At 42.2% G+C, this 19,993-nt stretch overlaps 2 protein-coding genes across 3 annotated transcripts; both read right to left on the minus strand.

The window, feature by feature from the left end:
* Positions 1-15,163: 15,163 nt before the first annotated feature.
* On the minus strand, positions 15,164-16,621 carry LOC129360669 (fibroblast growth factor-binding protein 1-like). The gene is made up of 2 exons (XM_055031002.1): positions 16,556-16,621; positions 15,164-16,014 (listed from the first exon to the last, which is right to left on the minus strand). Exon 2 carries the CDS (start codon positions 15,993-15,995, stop codon positions 15,387-15,389), a length of 609 nt encoding a protein of 202 aa, XP_054886977.1. The 5' UTR covers positions 15,996-16,014; positions 16,556-16,621; the 3' UTR covers positions 15,164-15,386.
* Positions 16,622-17,832: 1,211 nt separating this feature from the next.
* LOC129360568 (fibroblast growth factor-binding protein 2-like) lies at positions 17,833-19,367 on the minus strand. 2 transcript variants are annotated; one of them, XM_055030888.1, is made up of 2 exons: positions 18,616-19,367; positions 17,833-18,508 (listed from the first exon to the last, which is right to left on the minus strand). In XM_055030888.1, exon 1 carries the CDS (start codon positions 19,293-19,295, stop codon positions 18,624-18,626), a length of 672 nt encoding a protein of 223 aa, XP_054886863.1. In that variant the 5' UTR covers positions 19,296-19,367; the 3' UTR covers positions 17,833-18,508; positions 18,616-18,623. The 2 variants fall into 2 exon arrangements, with proteins under 2 accessions (XP_054886863.1, XP_054886862.1); XM_055030887.1 differs by having other exon boundaries at positions 17,833-18,465; positions 18,616-19,366.
* Positions 19,368-19,993: the final 626 nt, after the last annotated feature.

A 19,993-nucleotide genomic window follows, 5' to 3' on the forward strand; every position in this document is an offset into this window, starting at 1 on the left:
GGTATACAGTTGTGACGTCAGCGCGGCAGGTGCAAAGAGCCCATTGCTGTTCGTTTAAACAGTCGTAAATCGCGGTGCGGTGAGTAATTTATTCCTTCCTGCTGGTTCTGGAAGCCGTCATGTTTGGAACAGTTATTCTGAGGAGGATGCTAACCCAATGCCTGAGGCCTGCAACGTTTTTAATGCTAACGAAGCGCTTTACTAATTCAATAAACTGAATAGTGTGTGTGATACATCCAGTTTCATACATTGAGAGTTGTTTGTTATTATGTATAGAAGATGTTTAAAATGTCGTTTGAAAGAGCTCTGAGAAAATGCTAAGTATCTTTTTACCGATCCATTGGGGTTGTAATATTTACTTGCAGCACTTCCTGTGATTAATACCTAATTAATGGATGGGATTCAGTCTGTGCTATTGTTCTAAAGTGCTGAAAGTTAACTGTGCTCTGTTATTGTGCATTGCCCTTGGATTATTACTGAACAGTGCGGTTTATTAAACTGATACATCTTAACCTTCACCATTTTCCTGACTCATTTCACGATAACGTTAAAGTTGCAGTGCATTTAGATCTCAGTTGTAGTTAACATCAAGCATGTGGGTGTGGCTTAGTGTAAAACTTTCACTATTTACCATGAAACATCAACATTAAATGACTTCCAAATGCAAGATCACAGCTGCATCATCACACTTCCTCTGTCTTTCTAGAGAGAACAGCCCTGAACACATTTCCATGGTCACTTGATGACCTCACTGTAGCCCCGCCCACTTTTAAGAGGCAGTCACATGTTTTTTCTGCTGTATGTTTTACTGTTATTCTATAATTTATATGGGTTTCATCATGTGAATACTGACTAAAAATGATAACATGATGAACTCTATGAATGCTGGCTGCTGACCGAACCGCATTGGGGTGTAGAAATGACGAAATGCATTACTTCGCCACGTGCATATGATCAGCTCTAAATGACACGTGGATCATCGGACTGGCGCCAAATTGAAAACGTATGACCTTTGTTGACCTCTAAAGAACAAAACAGCATTGAAATGTATTTTGACTCCACTGCGCCCCTACATTGATCCGCCAGCTGTATTTCCTCGCTAAACCAATGAATCTATACCACATTTTTTTGCATCTTGAAGGATAGCCGCCGAACGCATAGATGCGTACCGCCTGGTGGACGGGCGCGGAAACTGCGCAACAACTTCTGTCTTAGCACGTGCGCAGCGTTGATGGAAACTGAGCAACTGCTTCCGCGGTGCGGGCGGAGGCGCTGAAAACTGCGTGAGAGCTTCTGTGGTGGCTGGCGTGAGGCGGCGGTTGCTCGTACCCCGCGGTGGACAATAGGCCGGAGCGGCGCTTGGCTGCGAGGGCCGTTCGAGGCTGCTTGCAGCTTTAATTATTAGGCCCGAGCAGCTAAGCGCTGCGAAGGCCTATTGTTTTCCTATTGTTTATTATTATTATTATTATTCTTCCACCCAAATGAATTGGCTTTTTGGGGGCTTTATCATATTCAAAAACTCACCAAACTTGGCGGAGGCCTTAAGCCTGTTTAAAATTTACGTATTTTAAAGTCGTAGCAAAAATTGCAACAGAAATGTCTCTACGGCGCCACCTAGAAATTGGAAAAACACCCTTTTTTACCCTCTGCTATTCACTTACTTTATCGTAGACACATGAAATTTGGTACACTTGTAGAACTCCCCAAGACGCTCAAAATTTACAATTAATGTCATAGTGCAAGTATCACAGGAAGTCAGCCATTTTTGATTGAAGTTCCCATTTTGACCCCATTTTTGCGATTTTTGCCGTTTACAGCCTTTGTATTTGATCTATCTCCTCCTAGGGATTTTGATTGATCGACTTCAAACTCGGTCAGTCTGTTCATAAGGCATGTCCCATCTAAAGTTATCTAAACGGTGAGTTTTTGAGTATGCTGAAGGGGGGTAGCAGGGGTCAAAGTTCACTACTCGCCATAAAAAATAAACTGCTATATCTCTTACACTGAAACTCACAGAAGCATCAAAGTTTCTGTGATTGATCATCATCGGGTCTTCTACAATACCCTAGGGTCGAATGATGACATCACTTAGGCCACGCCCCCTGAGAACAGGAAGTGTAATGTTTTACTGTGAACTGTCGCTATCTGACCCCTTTGACCTCATCAACATGAAACTGTGCCCAGACACAGAGAACATGTTGGTGTATTGAGGATTCTAACCCCGACCAGCTTCGATGGAGCAGGTGGGCGTGGTGGCGTGGCGAAGTCACCTGTAACGCCATCGCCATACGTTTGGCTCTCAATTCCACATTTTCGGGCCCAGCTGCTGCAAACTCATAAGGATGGACCCTCATCCACTCCCCAACAGGAATCCATCACAATATTTGGTGGGCGTAGCCTAATTTCTCTATAGCGCCCCTAGAAAACTTTAAATGATCAGCCCCAAGCCATGCTTTAACCTACAAATACGAAACTTTGTACACATGTGTACCTTGTCAGGACGTACAAAAAAGTCTCTTGGAGCCATGGTCTAAACCCCACAGGAAGTCAGCCATTTTGGATTCAAGTTCGGTTTTTGACCCCATTTTTGCAGTTTACAGCCTTCATATTTGATCTATCTCCTCCTAGGGATTTCGATTGATCGGCTTCAAACTCGGTCAGTCTGTTCATAAGGCATGTCTCATCTAAAGTTATCTAAACGGTGAGTTTTTGAGTATGCTGAAGGGGGGTTAGCAGGGGTCAAAGTTCACCTACTCGCCATAAAAACATAAACTGCTATATCTCCTACACAGAAACTCACAGAGGCACCAAAGTTTCTGTGATTGATCATCATCGGGTCTCCTACATTACCCTATGGTCGAATGATGACATCACTTAGGCCACGCCCCCTGAGAACAGGAAGTGTAATGTTTTACTGTGAACGTTCGCTATCCGACCCCTTTGACCTCATCAACATGAAACTGTGCCCAGACACCGAAGACATGTTGGTGTATTGAGGATTCCAACCCCGACCAGCTACGATGGAGCAGGTGGGCATGGCGGCGTGGCGAAGTTACCTGTAACGCCATCGCAATACGTTTGGCTCTCAATACCACATTTTCGGGCTCAGCTGCTGCAAACTCACAAGGATGAATATTTATCCACTCCCCGACTGGAATCCATCACAATATTTGTAGGGCGTGGCCTAATTTCTCTATAGCGCCCCCTAGAAAACAGCAGCCCATAGGTTATGTTGTTATTAATTATTTAAATATACATTATTATAACTTTTTATATATATATATATGTTTATTTTGTGGGTTAAAGTACAAACATTCATTCATTTTTGCTAGAAATAATACAAACAAAGTCATTCAGCAAAACTTATGACACAGCGAAGTAAGAACACACTGGGGTCAGTGTTGATGGAGTACCACTGGCACCTTGTGGAGAAATACTGGTACTGCTAGTGCAATACCAGTATTGCGACAGCAGGAGGCAGTGGTACTCCATCAATGAGAAAACAGATCGACGCTACGTAATAACAGTCAGCCGGCGACAGCTGGAGCTGCAAAGTTTTCCTGAACATTTTGTTTGCTTTTTGGAGCCACAGAACTGGACTACGCTCAACATTTTGCTTGGATTTTGGAGTTGCAAATACGAACCACGCTTTGGAGCAAGAAGGCTCTGTTGGACCGGAGTTGGAGAAGTTTAATGGGCTCTTTGCACTTCAGCTTACACGTTCGGGAATAACGGCTGAAATGTTTTTCCAAGGTAAATTAATAATGTACATCGATCCGAAACCCCAACAAGTAAGGCAAAGAAAGGTTTTAAGATGTTCGCCTCTTTATACATTCACAGATATGAAGGTGAGTTTTATTTTCTTTAAACTGCTAGCACAAGCCTGCTAGCTTTTAGTAAAAATCTGCTATTTAATTATCTAAAGATTTCTCAGCCATTCTAACGGACACTGTTTGTGCCTTATTTTCAAGCATATTACGTGTGTTTATTGTTAACTGGAGAGGGGGTGGGGGGGCAGATTACAGTTCAGACTTTTTGCTTGAAGTATGACGAAGAAAAACGAGCACAGAGCTTACTCTGGTATCGGAGTTCTAGTTCAGCTGACTGTTCAGATTCAGAGTTATTACTTTTAGAAAAATATGGCCGTGTTGCTTAAGATTTCTGTGTTATTTCGTTTTATTACTTTTGCATGCTTGTTGTGAATGGCTCATTAAGACAGTGTTTAGAGCGGTGTGTACGGCGTTAGCTTCAAGTGGTAGCTTTAACTTGTAGCAACGAATATTTACAAGCTGTCTTAATTGAGGATGGCTTGGAAAAACATGAAAACTTAAACAAAGTACATAGTATTGTTTTATTTGTGTCTTAAGTACGACTTTGTCTTTTATAGCAGTAATAGTTTCTGAAAGTGGAAAAAAGAGCCGCATTCGGGTATACAGTTGTGACGTCAGCGCGGCAGGTGCAAAGAGCCCATTGCTGTTCGTTTAAACAGTCGTAACTCGCGGTGCGGTGAGTAATTTATTCCTTCCTGCTGGTTCTGGAAGCCGTCATGTTTGGAACAGTTATTCTGAGGAGGATGCTAACCCAATGCCTGAGGCCTGCAACGTTTTTAATGCTAACGAAGCGCTTTACTAATTCAATAAACTGAATAGTGTGTTTGATACATCCAGTTTCATACATTGAGAGTTTGTTATTATGTATAGAAGATGTTTAAAATGTCGTTTGAAAGAGCTCTGAGAAAATGCTAAGTATCTTTTTACAGATCCATTGGGGTTGTAATATTTAGTTGCAGCACTTCCTGTGATTAATACCTAATTAATGGCTGGGATTGAGCCTGTGCTATTGTTCTAAAGTGCTGAAAGTTAACTGTGCTCTGTTATTGTGCATTGCCCTTGGTTTATTACTGAACAGTGCGGTTTATTAAACTGATACATCTTAACCTTCACCATTTTCCTGACTCATTTCACGATAACGTTAAAGTTGCACTGCATTTACATCTCAGTTGTAGTTAACATCAAGCATGTGGGTGTGGCTTAGTGTAAAACTTTCACTATTTACCATGAAACGTCAACATTAAATGACTTCCAAATGCAAGATCACAGCTGCATCATCACACTTCCTCTGTCTTTCTAGAGAACAGCCCTGAACACATTTCCATGGTCACTTGATGACCTCACTGTAGCCCCGCCCACTTTTAAGAGGCAGTCACATGTTTTTTCTGCTGTATGTTTTACTGTTATTCTATAATTTATATGGGTTTCATCATGTGAATACTGACTAAAAACGATAACATGATGAACTCTATGAATGCTGGCTGCTGACCGAACCGCATTGGGGTGTAGAAATGACGAAATGCATTACTTCGCCACGTGCATATGATCGGCTCTAAATGACACGTGGATCATCGGACTGGCGCCAAATTGAAAACGTATGACCTTTGTTGACCTCTAAAGAGCAAAACAGCATTGAAATGTATTTTGACTCCACTGCGCCCCTACATTAATCCGCCAGCTGTATTTCCTCGCTAAACCAATGAATCTATACCACATTTTTTTGCATCTTGAAGGATAGCCGCCGAACGCATAGATGCGTACCGCCTGGTGGACGGGCGCGGAAACTGCGCAACAACTTCTGTCTTAGCACGTGCGCAGCGTTGATGGAAACTGAGCAACAGCTTCCGCGGTGCGGGCGGAGGCGCTGAAAATTGCGTGAGAGCTTAAGTGGTGGCTGGCGTGAGGCGGCGGTTGCTCGTACCCCGCGGTGGCAATAGGCCGGAGCGGCGCTTGGCTGCGAGGGCCGATCGAGGCTGCTTGCAGCTTTAATTATTATTATTATTATTCTCCCTCCAAATGAATTGGTCTTTTGGGGGCTTTATCATATTCAAAAACTCACCAAACTTGGCGGAGGCCTTAAGCCTGTTTCAAATTTACGTATTTTAAAGTCGACGCAACAATTGCAAAAGAAATGGCTCAATAGCGCCACCTTGAAATTTTCAAAGGACCCTTTGCTATTCACTTACTTCATCGTAGAGACATGAAATTTGGTACACTTGTAGAGCTCCCCAAGATGCTCAAAATTTACAATTAATGTCATAGTGCAAGTATCACAGGAAGTCAGCCATTTTGGATTGAATGTCAAATTTTCACCCCATTTTTGCCATTTACAGCCTTCGTATTTGATCGAACTCCTCCTAGGGATTTCCATTGATCGGCTTCAAACTCGGTCAGTCTGTTCATAAGGCATGTCCCATCTAAAGTTATCAAAACTGTGAGTTTTTGAGTATGCTGATGGGGGTAAGCAGGGGTCAAAGTTCACCTACTCGCCATAAAAAAATAAACTGCTATATCTCCTACACAGAAACTCACAGAGGCACCAAAGTTACTGTGATTGATCATCATCGGGTCTCCTACAATATCCTATGGTCAAGTGATGACATCACTTAGGCCACGCCCCCTGAGAACAGGAAGTGTAATGTTTTACTGTGGACGGTCGCTATCTGACCCCTTTGACCTCATCAACATGAAACTGTGCCCAGACACAGAAAACATGTTGGTGTATTGAGGATTCCAACCCCGACCACATTCGATGGAGCAGGTGGGCGTGGCGGCGTGGCGAAGTGACCTCTAACGCCATCGCCATACGTTTGGCTCTCAATTCCACATTTTCGGGCCCAGCTGCTGCAAACTAACAAGGATGGATCGACATCACCTCCCCGACAGGAATCCATCACAATATTTGTGGGGCGTGGCCTAATTTCTCTATAGCGCCCCCTAGAAAAATTTAAATGATCAGCCCCAAGCCATGCTTTAACCTACAATTACGAAACGTTGTAGACATGTGTACCTTGTCAGGACTTACAAAAAAGTCTCTTGGAGCCATGGTCTAATCCCCACAGGAAGTCGGCCATTTTAGATTGAAGTTCAGATTTTGACCCCATTTTTGCCGTTTACAGCCTCCGTATTTGATCGAACTCCTCCTAGGGATTTCGATTGATCGGCTTCAAACTCGGTCAGTCTGTTCATAAGGCATGTCCCATCTAAAGTTATCAAAACGGTGAGTTTTTGAGAATGCTGAAGGAGGGTTAGCAGGGGTCAAAGTTCACCTACTCGCCATAAAAACATAAACTGCTATATTTCCTACACAGAAACTCACAGAGGCACCAAAGTTACTGTGATTGATCATCATCGGGTGTCCTACAATACCGTATGGTCGAATGATGACATCACTTAGGCCACGCCCCCTGAGAACAGGAAGTGTAATGTTTTACTGTGAAAGGTCGCTATCTGACCCCTTTGACCTCATCAACATGAAACTGTGCCCAGACACAGAAGCCATGTTGGTGTGTTGAGGATTCTAATCCCGACCAGCTACGATGGAGCAGGTGGGCGTGGCGGCGTGGCGAAGTGTCCTGTAACGCCATCGCCATACGTTTGGCTCTCAATTCCACATTTTTGGGCGCAGCTGCTCCAAACTCACAAGGATGGATCTTCATCCACTCCCCGACAGGAATCCATCACAATATTTGTAGGGTGTGGCCCAATTTCTCTATAGCGCCCCCTAGAAAATTTAAAATGATCAGCCCCAAGCCATGCTTTAACCTACAATTACGAAACTTTGTACACATGTGTACCATGTCAGGACTTACAAAAAAGTCTCTTGGAGCCATGGTCTAAACCCCAGAGGAAGTCGGCCATTTTAGATTGAAGTTCAGATTTTGATCCCATTTTTGCCGTTTATAAACCATTTCAGTAATTCGCCACTTGGGGTCAGTATTGCTCCACAAATGAAACAGCAGATAATCAGGATGAAGAACAATATCAGTATTTCGCCAGTAGGTGTCAGTGTTCCTCCACCGATGATAAACAGATCCACGGGCGGATGGGCGTGAAAACTTTGTGAGTGTGTTGCCATGACATTTCTAAAAGGATAGAAATGTCTCAGATAATTTTGTTGAATTAAATCATGCAGTAAATGTAGCGTTTTCTTACTTCTTACAAACCATTTCAGTAATTCGCCACTCTGAGTAAGTATTACTCCAACAATGAAATAGAGTGGTTTAGAAACACAGCTGAAAATGATGAAAAATGACGAACTGTAGTACTTCGCTATGTGCATATGATTGGCTGTAAATGACACGTGGATCATCCGACTGACGCCAAATTGGATACGTATGACCTTTGTTGACCTCTAAAGAGAACAACAGCATTGAAATATATTTTGACTCCACTGCGCGTCCTACATTAATCCGCCAGCTATATTTCCTCGCTAAAGCAATGAATCTATACCACATTTTTTTGCATCGTCAAGGATAGCCGCCGAACGCATAGATGCGTACCGCCTGGTGGACGGGCGCGGAAACTGCGCAACAACTTCTGTCTTAGCACGTGCGCAGCTTTGATGAAAACTGAGCAACAGCTTCCGCGGTGCGGGCGGAGGAGCTGAAAACTGCGTGAGAGCTTCTGTGGTGGCTGGCGTGAGGCGGCGGTTGCTCGTACCCCGCGGTGGACAATAGGCCGGAGCGGCGCTTGGCTGCGAGGGCCGTTCGAGGCTGCTTGCAGCTTTAATTAGGCCCGAGCAGCTAAGCGCTGCGAAGGCCTATTGTTTTCCTACTGTTTCTTATTATTATTCTGCCCCCCTAAAGAGGGGCCTTTTTGGGGGCTTTATCATTTTCAAAAACTCACCAAACTTGGCGGACGCGTAAAGGGAGTTTCAAAATTTTGTATTTTAAGGTCATTGCAAAAATCCCATAAGAAATGGCTAAATAGCGCCACCTAGAAATTTTCAAAGGACCCTTTGCTATTCACTTACTTTATCCTAGAGACATGAAATTTGGTACACTTGTAGAGCTCCCCAAGATGCTCAAAATTTACAATTAATGTCATAGTGCAAGTATCACAGGAAGTCAGCCATTTTGGATTGAAGGTCCAATTTTGACCCCATTTTTGCCGTTTACAGCCTTCGTATTTGATCGAACTCCTCCTAGGGATTTCGATTGATCGGCTTCAAACTCGGTCAGTCTGTTCATAAGGCATGTCCCATCTAAAGTTATCAAAACTGTGAGTTTTTGAGTATGCTGAAGGGGGGTTGGCAGGGGTCAAAGATCACCTACTCGCCATAAAAAAATAAACTGCTATATCTCCTACACAGAAACTCACAGAGGCACCAAAGTTTCTGTGATTGATCATCATCGGGTGTTCTACAATACCCTATGGTCGAATGATGACATCACTTAGGCCACGCCCCATGAGAACAGGAAGTGTAATGTTTTACTGTGGATGGTCGCTATCTGACCCCTTTGACCTCATCAACATGAAACTGTGCCCAGACACAGAAGACATGTTGGTGTATTGAGGATTCTAATCCCGACCAGCTACGATGGAGTAGGTGGGCGTGGCGGCGTGGCGAAGTGACCTCTAACGCCATCGCCATACGTTTGGCTCTCAATTCCACATTTTCGGGCCCAACTGCTCCAAACTCACAAGGATGGATCGCCATAAACTCCCCGACAGGAATCCATCACAATATTTGGTGGGCGTGGCCTAATTTCTCTATAGCGCCCCCTAGAAAATTTTAAATGATCAGCCCCAAGCCATGCTTTAACCTACAATTACGAAACGTTGTACACATGTGTACCTTGTCAGGACTTACAAAAAAGTCTCTTGGAGCCATGGTCTAAACCCCACAGGAAGTCGGCCATTTTAGATTGAAGTTCAGATTTTGACCCCATTTTTGCCGTTTACAGCCTCCGTATTTGATCGAACTCCTCCTAGGGATTTTGATTGATCGTCTTCAAACTCGGTCAGTCCGTTAATAAGGCATGTCCCATCTGAAGTTATCAAAACGGTGAGTTTTTGAGAATGCTGAAAGGGGGTTAGCAGGGGTCAAAGTTCACCTACACGCCATAAAAACATAAACTGCTATATTTCCTACACAGAAACTCACAGAGGCACCAAAGTTACTGTGATTGATCATCATCGGGTGTCCTACAATACCCTATGGTCGAATGATGACATCACTTAGGCCACGCCCCCTGAGAAAAGGAAGTGTCATGTTTTACTGTGAACTGTCGCTATCTGACCCCTTTGACCTCATCAACATGAAACTGTGCCCAGACACAGAAGACATGTTGGTGTGTTGAGGATTCCAACCCCGACCAGCTTCGATGGAGCAGCTGGGCGTGGCGGCGTGGCGAAGTGACCTGTAATGCCATCGCCATACGTTTGGCTCTCAATTCCACATTTTTGGGCGCAGCTGCTCCAAACTCACAAGGATGGATCTTCATCCACTCCCCGACAGGAATCCATCACAATATTTGTAGGGTGTGGCCTAATTTCTCTATAGCGCCCCCTAGAAAATTTTAAATGATCAGCCCCAAGCCATGCTTTAGCCTACAATTACGAAACTTTGTACACGTGTGTACCATGTCAGGACTTACAAAAAAGTCTCTTGGAGCCATGGTCTAAACCCCAGAGGAAGTCGGCCATTTTAGATTGAAGTTCAGATTTTGATCCTATTTTTGGTGTTTATAAACCATTTCAGTAATTCGCCACTTGGGGTCAGTATTGCTCCACAAATGAAACAGCAGATAAACAGGATGAAGAACAATATCAGTATTTTGCCAGTAGGTGTCAGTGTTCCTCCACCGATGATAAACAGATCCATGGGCGGATCGGCGCGAAAACTTTGTGAGAGCGTTGCCATGAAATTTCTAAAAGGATAGAAATGTCTCAGATAATTTTTGTTGAATTAAATCATGCAGTAAATGTAGCGTTTTCTTACTTCTTCCAAACCATTTCAGTAATTCGCCACTTTGAGTAAGTATTACTCCAACAATGAAATAGAGTGCTTTAGAAACACAGCTGAAAATGATGAAAAATGACGAACTGTAGTACTTCGCCATGTGCATACGATCGGCTGTAAATGACACGTGGATCATCCGACTGACGCCAAATTGGATACGTATGACCTTTGTTGACCTCTAAAAAGAACAACAGCATTGAAATATATTTTGACTCCACTGCGCGTCCTACATTAATCCGCCAGCTATATTTCCTCGCTAAACCAATGAATCTGCACCACATTTTTTGCATCGTCAAGGAGCGACTCCGAACGCATCAGTGCGTACCGCCTGGTGGACGGGCGCGGAAACTGCGCAAAAACTTCTGTCTTAGCACGTGGCCAGCGTTGATGGAAACTGAGCAACAGCTTCTGCGGTGCGGGCGGAGGAGCTGAAAACTGCGTGAGAGCTTCTGTGGTGGCTGGCGTGAGGCGGCGGTTGCTCGTACCCTGCGGTGGACAATAGGCCGGAGCGGCGCTTGGCTGCGAGGGCCGTTCGAGGCTGCTTGCAGCTTTAATATTATTATTATTTTTCTTCCCACCTCTTTGGGGGGCTTTTTGGGGGCCTTATCATATTGGAAAACTCACCAAACTTGGCGGAGGCCTTAAGCCTGTTTAAAAATTTTGATTTTTAAGGTCATCACAAAAATCCCACAAGAAATGGCTCAATAGCGCCACCTAGAAATTTTCAAAGGACCCATTGCTATTCACTTACTTTATCCTAGAGACATGAAATTTGGTACACTTGTAGAGCTCCCCAGGACGCTCAAAATTTACAATTAATGTCATAGTGCAAGTATCACAGGAAGTCAGCCATTTTGGATTGAAGGTCCAATTTTGAGGCCATTTTTGCCGTTTACAGCCTCCGTATTTGATCGAACTCCTCCTAGGGATTTCGATTGATCGGCTTCAAACTCGGTCAGTCTGTTCATAAGGCATGTCCCATCTAAAGTTATCAAAACGGTGAGTTTTTGAGTATGCTGAAGGGGGGTTAGCAGGGGTCAAAGTTCACCTACTCGCCGTAAAAAAATAAACTGCTATATCTCCTACACAGAAACTCACAGAGGCACCAAAGTTACTGTGATTGATCATCATCGGGTGTCCTACAATACCCTATGGTCGAATGATGACATCACTTTGGCCACGCCCCCTGAGAACAGGAAGTGTAATGTTTTACTGTGAACTGTCGCTATCTGACCCCTTTGACCTCATCAACATGAAACTGTGCCCAGACACAGAAGACATGTTGGTGTATTGAGGATTCCAACCCCGACCAGCTTAGATGGAGCAGGTGGGCGTGGCAGCGTGGCGAAGTGACCTGTAACGCCATCGCCATACGTTTTGCTCTCAATTCCACAGTTTCGGTCCCAGCTGCTCCAAACTCACAAGGATGGATCTTCATCCACTCCCCGACAGGAATCCATCACAATATTTGGTGGGCGTGGCCTAATTTCTCTATAGCGCCCCCTAGAAAATTTTAAATGATCAGCCCCAAGCCATGCTTTAACCTACAATTACGAAACGTTGTACACATGTGTACCTTGTCAGGACTTATAAAAAAGTCTCTTGGAGCCATGGTCTAAACCCCACAGGAAGTCGGCCATTTTAGATTGAAGTTCAGATTTTGACCCCATTTTTGCCGTTTACAGCCTCCGTATTTGATCGAACTCCTCCTAGGGATTTCCATTGATCGGCTTCAAACTCGGTCAGTCTGTTCATAAGGCATGTCCCATCTAAAGTTATCAAAACGGTGAGTTTTTGAGAATGCTGAAGGGGGGTTAGCAGGGGTCAAAGTTCACCTACACGCCATAAAAACATAAACTGCTATAATTCCTACACAGAAACTCACAGAGGCACCAAAGTTACTGTGATTGATCATCATCGGGTGTCCTACAATACCCTATGGTCGAATGATGACATCACTTAAGCCACGCCCCCTGAGAACAGGAAGTGTAATGTTTTACTGTTAACGGTCGCTATCTCACCCCTTTGACCTCATCAACATGAAACTGTGCCCAGACACAGAAGACATGTTGGTGTATTGAGGATTCTAATCCCTACCAGCTACGATGGAGCAGGTGGGCGTGGCGGCGTGGAGAAGTGACCTGTAACGCCATCGCCATACATTTGGCTCTCAATTCCACATTTTTAGGCCCAGCTGCTCCACACTCACAAGGATGGATCCTCATCCACTCCCTGACAGGAATCCATCAGAATATTTGGTGGGCGTGGCATAATTTCTCTATAGCGCCCCCTAGAAACTTTTAAATGATCAGCCCCAAGCCATGCTTTAACCTACAATTACAAAACTTTGTACACATGTGTACCATGTCAGGACTTACAAAAAAGTCTCTTGGAGCCATGGTCTAAACCCCACAGGAAGTCGGCCATTTTAGATTGAAGTTCAGATTTTGACCCCATTTTTGGCGTTTATAAATCATTTCAGTAATTCGCCACTTGGGGTCAGTATTGCTCCACAAATGAAACAGCAGATAAACAGGATGAAGAACAATATCAATATTTCGCCAGTAGGTGTCAGTGTTCCTCCACCAATCCACGGGCGGATGAGCGTGAAAACTTTGTGAGAGCGTTGCCGTGAGATTTCTAAAAGGATATAAATGTCTCAGATAATTTTTGTTGAATTAAATCATGCAGTAAATGTAGCGTTTTCTTACTTCTTACAAACCATTTCAGTAATTCGACACTCTGAGTAAGTATTACTCCAACAATGAAATAGAGTGCTTTAGAAACACAGCTGAAAATGATGAAAAATGACGAACTGTAGTACTTCGCCATGTGCATATGATCGGCTGTATATGACATGTGGATCATTCGACTGACGCCAAATTGGATACGTATGACCTTTGTTGACCTCTAAAGAGAACAACAGCATTGAAATATATTTTGACTCCACTGCGCGTCCTACATTAATCCGCCAGCTATATTTCCTCGCTAAACCAATGAATCTGCACCACATTTTTTGCATCGTCAAGGAGCGCCTCCGAACGCATCAGTGCGTACCGCCTGGTGGACGGGCACGGAAACTGCACAACAACTTCTGTGTTAGCACGTGGCCAGCGTTGATGGAATCTGAGCAACAGCTTCCGCGGTGCGGGCGGAGGAGCTGAAAACTGCGTGAGAGCTTCTGTGGTGGCTGGCGTGAGGCGGCGGTTGCTCGTACCCCGCGGTGGCAATAGGCCGGAGCGGCGCTTGGCTGCGAGGGCCGTTCGAGGCTGCTTGCAGCTTTAATTTTCTTTTGTCTTTTACCACATTGCCTAAATGTTTTTTTTTTTTTTTTTCTACAACAAAGAGCAGAAAGGAGCCTGCTGAGATTCTGAACTCAATGGATATCAGCTGCAGGGATTGCATTATGTTTCAGCAGGAGTTCAGGACTAAATCAAGAGAAAAGTATAAAATTATTTCCTTCCTAAAAGCCCAGTCTGGCCTCAAGCCACGATGGTTTCTGAAAGTCTTCTTTTTAATGACCTCTGTCTGACTGCTGAATGCTGATATTCACACTCTGCATGCTGCTGACGATTTAAGTATGAGCAGATTATTACTAGTAGGAACATTAAATCAAAAGAAGACAAATCTAAAAATATGCAGCCTGAAAATAAAATAGTTCATAAAAGCTGATGTTTATTTTCTAATGTAGATTTTAATTTCTCTCTAGAAATTAACCTGAAGCCCTCTGACTGAACTTGATATTACAATTCCTGGCATGAAATAAGATAACATTACCTGGCATGGCTGCTTCACACCTAAATACATTTGAATTAATGTAACCAACGGAAACAAACATTTAAAAAAAGATTAATAGCTAAAAGATGATCAGTTGGAAAAGCTAATCTGATAACTGCCCTGATATTTAGGATGCTTTCACCAAACTCTAGTTTGTTTGCCTAGAGTGTCAGGTTTGTTTGGGGAGGTTTAATGCACAAACTCTGGTCCGCCTACAAACCTACAGTACGTATTGGTTCACTAAAAGTGAACTCTGGCACAGTTTAATTGGATATGTAAATGGCAAATAATTCATACATAACCTGAAAAAACGTTTCACCAAGAACTGATCCTTGGGGAATGCTTACAATAATTTTTCAAAACAATAATTTTCCACAACTGCTCACAGGCTACAAAGAAAGATTTAAACTGCTCAAAGACCCATATTTCTCATTACCCATTATTTATTGTTATTTAGTATATGAATTGCCTTTTAATATCCAGTAAAACTGCTTCATTAAGAGTCCCCATTAAATAATGAAGTTGAAACTTAGCTTGTGTGGATGGCTATGATTTATTTTGGATGGATTTAATTGTTCATCATCTCAATTGGAAATACTTTAATGTTCACATAACATTTTAGTTTCTACCATATAAATACATATTTTTATGCAAGTAGAATAAAGAGTGTGATTTTATTTCCAGTATGCAGTGACTATCACTTTACAAGTTGAGTCTCTTATAATCGCTTTACAAGACCACTAGCTACATGAAGTATACACTTAAATACAGTATGTTTTGAAGTGATCACACAAGCCAAGCTTGTTTCTCTCTCAGCAATCATAATTGTTCACCATGGTGGAAAAAAATGTGCAAACACTAGACCAGGAATCACTGCAGAACTCTTTGGCCAGTTTCTTGTTCTTAGACAGGCAGGATTTGGCGTTTGTGTCTGGAGCTGCTGGAATGTGAGGCGAGGCAGTCACCGTCTTCTGCACAACTACGAGTCTGAAGTGAGCCTCTCTGGGGGCTTGTCTGCACACGCCTGCCCTCACCAATAACTTTTCATTATGACACAGGCTGTTTTGCTTCTTCAGAGCCCTGGTAATCTGCTTCCAGTAGAGTAAAGTGTTGGATGTATATTGGGGACAAAGAGCTGGTCTGCCCGTATATCTACAGATGAAGCTGGTTTCCCCTGTTTTGCAAGTGACGAAGAGGAACAATGGATCATTTTCTGTTGCAGACCAGGTGCAATGTGAACCATCTTTTGTGACCAGTTTGTCTCCAACAGGTTTCACCCGACTCAGTCCTGATCTTTCCTTGCGATGTCCTCTGTCCCCCCGTCCTCTACGTCCTTGGCTCCTCTGACAGCTGCCCAACATCATCTGATGGGAAATACAAGCGAGCACCATCAGGATGGCTATGTTGGTGAGGAGAGCCATGAAATCCACAGAACACCACCTGCAAAAGAATCCATTAGAGATATGACCCAATACCACTCACAATGCACTTTTCAATGAGAACTGTTTTAAGCCACTACTAGATTAACATTCTGGAAGAATTGAGAGGATAATCAAACTTTTGAAAATAGCATTTCACTCCTATTTGAGTTTGAGAAACTGATTTCAAAATTAGATATACACAAATATTGTAGGTTCATAAAACAGAACTTCTTTAATTTGAGTTCAGTTTACATTAAGCTATACATAACAATTTTGCAAAATAAGAAGCTTTTTCCACTTATTTAAATACATATAAAATTATAAATAACTATTCCTCAAAAATGGTATTCTAACTTTACAATGCAATATCAGTGTTAGAAATGAAGATGCTAATTTTTAAAACTCTTAAATGTAGTCATGTCTGTAATAACATAATGTTATTCATTTAAAATTGATACAAAGTGTTATGCTAATGTATCAAATGAATTAAACATATTGTAGTTAAAACACAACTAAAGGCTCTACAGAGCAGGCTTACTGAAAAAATTGGTCAAACTTACTTGGCGTTTTCAGAGAAAGTTCAGTTTGCTGTCCTGACACATTTGAGCTCTCGTCTTTTCTTGCAGGTTGCAAATGCTGCTGCAAAGTCAGCCCTCCCCTTCAAACCCAGAGCCACACACACACACGATGTATCAAATACAGGCACATGCACAGACATATATGCATATACTCAATACAACGTCCAAGCGAATATACTTACTGAATTCAAAAGTGTTTAGAAATAAATGAAGCTTAACTTTGGCCCCAAAATAAAACAAATTAACTTTACTTGTATTAAAATCAGAAACTATGACCCATACACAAAGAGAAGTCAGCTGAATTGTAATACATTGTGCCTCACTCTCTGACTGAAAGGGAGTAAATGTATATATATAATGTGGATGTGTTAAAAATTTGACTTTACCTATGCCGAGGAATCACATTTAAGAGAATTTTCCAGTTTCAGAATGAGATTCCTGCTTCAAGAAATCTAAACTACACAGCAAGAAATTCTGCAATTTTTAGAAAAGATGACATCTGGGACATTTGAGTCCTTCACTTGATCTTCTGTGAGATTCGGTGAAGTTCAAATGATTTTAAAATGTGTAAGGTGACCCAACATGAGAAAAAAATTTAACAAGTGAGGTTTAATTCATTTACATCATGACGGTTGTTCTTTCTTAGTTTACTTCAATAGTTTGACTCACGAATCATGAAGCAGGAGGATTAATGTCATTAAAACCTTTTCATATTTTGTCACATTGCAACCACAAAGTTCAGTGCATATTAATGGGATTTTATGCAACAGATAAACATAAGGTAGGTAACTGCAAAGTAGAAGAAGAGAAATGCAAAGTTTTAATTTGTTTTTACTAATAAAAATCAGAAAATCAGGTCAAGTTGTTAATATGACACAAAAAAAAGAGATTAATATTTGTAGCTTTTTATCTTGCCATTGAATACCATGTGTATGTGATCAGAAGCCACCAATATGTAGACATAATTTATAGGATGACCTTGATTTTATTCTTTTTATTCCTATGAATTAAGATTTCATCACAATGAATCCATTTAGTCTAGCCTTATCTTTTACGTTGAGCAACAGTGAATGTTAAAGTTCTGCATTTCCAATAAAAATACATATACCGTTGTCATTTAAATGATTTAGCCCAAGCTGCATCTGCATCAAAGATAAAATGGCTAACAATTACAGTACCGAGGTATCGAAGTACAAAAACAAGGACAATGGAGGCTTTCTTTAGTCTTTGAGACATTTATTTCAGAAATGAATGCTCACTCTTGTCAATAAAAATGTTCATAGGTGTGAAAGAAACAGTGTCCTGCTTATTAAGTAAGAAAAAAAAAACACTGAGATATCTGTAAGCTTCATGATGCATCATATACTTGTTGTATAAAAAAATTTCCCCTCCCTTCACAACCTGTCCTATTATATTTACAATTTTTTTTCCAGTTCAAAATTTCACATGGTACCACTGAAAATAAAGCAGATGGACAAGAATTGTTTAACTTATGGTGTTTATTTGACATTTAAAAGCATATTCACAGTCCATATATATTTTTCAAAAAATACCAGTAGAGAGAGAGTTTTTTTTCAAACATAAATTCTGATCGCTGCAAAACAATATTCAAGCTAATTATAGTAAATATCACAAAAAAACACAAACATCTATCCTATCTTTTCACAGGTTAAAGCAGTTCTAATTCATACAGGTCTACTTCATGCAAAACATAAAAGAAGCTGCTCAAGGTTTCCAAAAAAAATGTAGCATCTAAAATTAGAGAAATAAAAATGTAACAGCCACTGTAGTACCAAGATAATTCCGTAAGAGGGCGCTAAAGATGTTTCAAAACAAATAGCTGGCCTGGATTTTTCCTCATCTGGTGGTTTCAGTCACCAATTCAGCACAATCTGTATGCAGAGGAAGATATACAATCCTGATCAGTATGAATCACTGTTGAAAGAAAAAACATTTAAGCAAACAAGATTACACAGGATTATACTTGTGTAATAAAGGTTTATAGCTTAAAAAGATATAAATCCTGAATTTCTGCTGCTCACCTTTTTTGTTAATTCCGAAACCAACCAATTACAAAGGAACAGACGCCCTGCAGGGACCTCCAGCAGTACTGCCGAGCCATTGTCCTCCGGGCGTTCTCTGTCGGAGCTGCCGTCGGCTGTGATTTGGCTCTCTGTGTGGTTTTAACTATCCCTGAAGCCCGAGCTGTTTTAAAAGGTGTCTTCATTGTCAAATTAGGTCTTCCATGTGCAGATGAACTTTGGGGTTTTCCAGGCTGCTTTGATGGCTGCTTTGATGGCTGCTTTGATGGCTGCGCTGCTGGCCGAGACCTTAGGAAAGGACCGGCCGAGAAGATCATCTGAGATTCATCAGTCGCCTTCCTGCACATGTGAGGTTTGATCTCCCTTGGACCCTGACAGGCGTGTGCTTGCTTCCTGAGGACCCACATCATCTGGACGAAGTAGTGCCTGGGGTTTTTGTTGAAAGCACTGCAGGTGTAAGGTTTCCCCACATACTCACACCAGTAGGCACGTCTGTTGCCCTGGCATGACAGCCTCAGCTTTATGTTTTCTCCTTGGCCTGTAAGGATCATGGTGCACTTGTCCTTAGCCTTGGTTTGGAACTTGATGGGATCGTCCCAGATGCTTTGTCTCCTTTCGTCCTGTGCCTCAGCTGGCCAAAGGCAGCAGGCCAGCAGCAGAGCAGTGGCTTGGGTCCACATGGTGCCAGATAGCTGCCGAGAGCAGGATGAGAGTGGAACTGCCTGAGCTGAGGCTTCCTCTGGGTATTTATTGGCCAAGCAGACACACAGTAAGTTTAGGGAACAAAAAATGAGTCAGACTAAGAAAAAGTGGTTATATGGGTGGAGGAGGGGAAAGCCACGTTAGTTCCTGCTGAAATATATGTAAAGCCCACTAAGAAGCAACATGGATTCTCATGTTTGATTGTTTCACATAAAAGAAACAACTGACCGAGATGAAGAAATCTTTTTTTTTTTTTTTTCCAACATTTACTGACTTTAAAACTTTATAGGTCAGTTTCACACTGGATTAATGCGCCCTAATGCACTCATAACCACATATTGTCACAGTTTCCAATTTGATAGATTTTAAGTAGAAATGTGAAATCTGATAGAAACAAGAAAGCTGAACCTCTCTTGTTTACTTTAAGTGGCAGTTAAGGCTCATAACTGTGCAGGGTAACCTATCATTTCCCTCTAAACATAAACCCAGGACAGTGCCACAGAGAAACATGAGTACACAATTGCAGGGATAAGACTGAAAAAGGAGGCAGTAATGGCCATGCCAATTAAGAAAGCACAAGGAAATGTACAAAATAGGAGGGAAGGATGAAGTACACGGTCATGGCACACAGGGTCTAATATGAGATTAATGTTTTGACCAAAACAATTGTAATTTT

The sequence above is a fragment of the Poeciliopsis prolifica genome, unplaced genomic scaffold (assembly GCF_027474105.1).
Source record: "Poeciliopsis prolifica strain line A6 unplaced genomic scaffold, Auburn_PproV2 SCAFFOLD006, whole genome shotgun sequence".
Classification (NCBI taxonomy): Eukaryota; Metazoa; Chordata; class Actinopteri; order Cyprinodontiformes; family Poeciliidae; genus Poeciliopsis; species Poeciliopsis prolifica.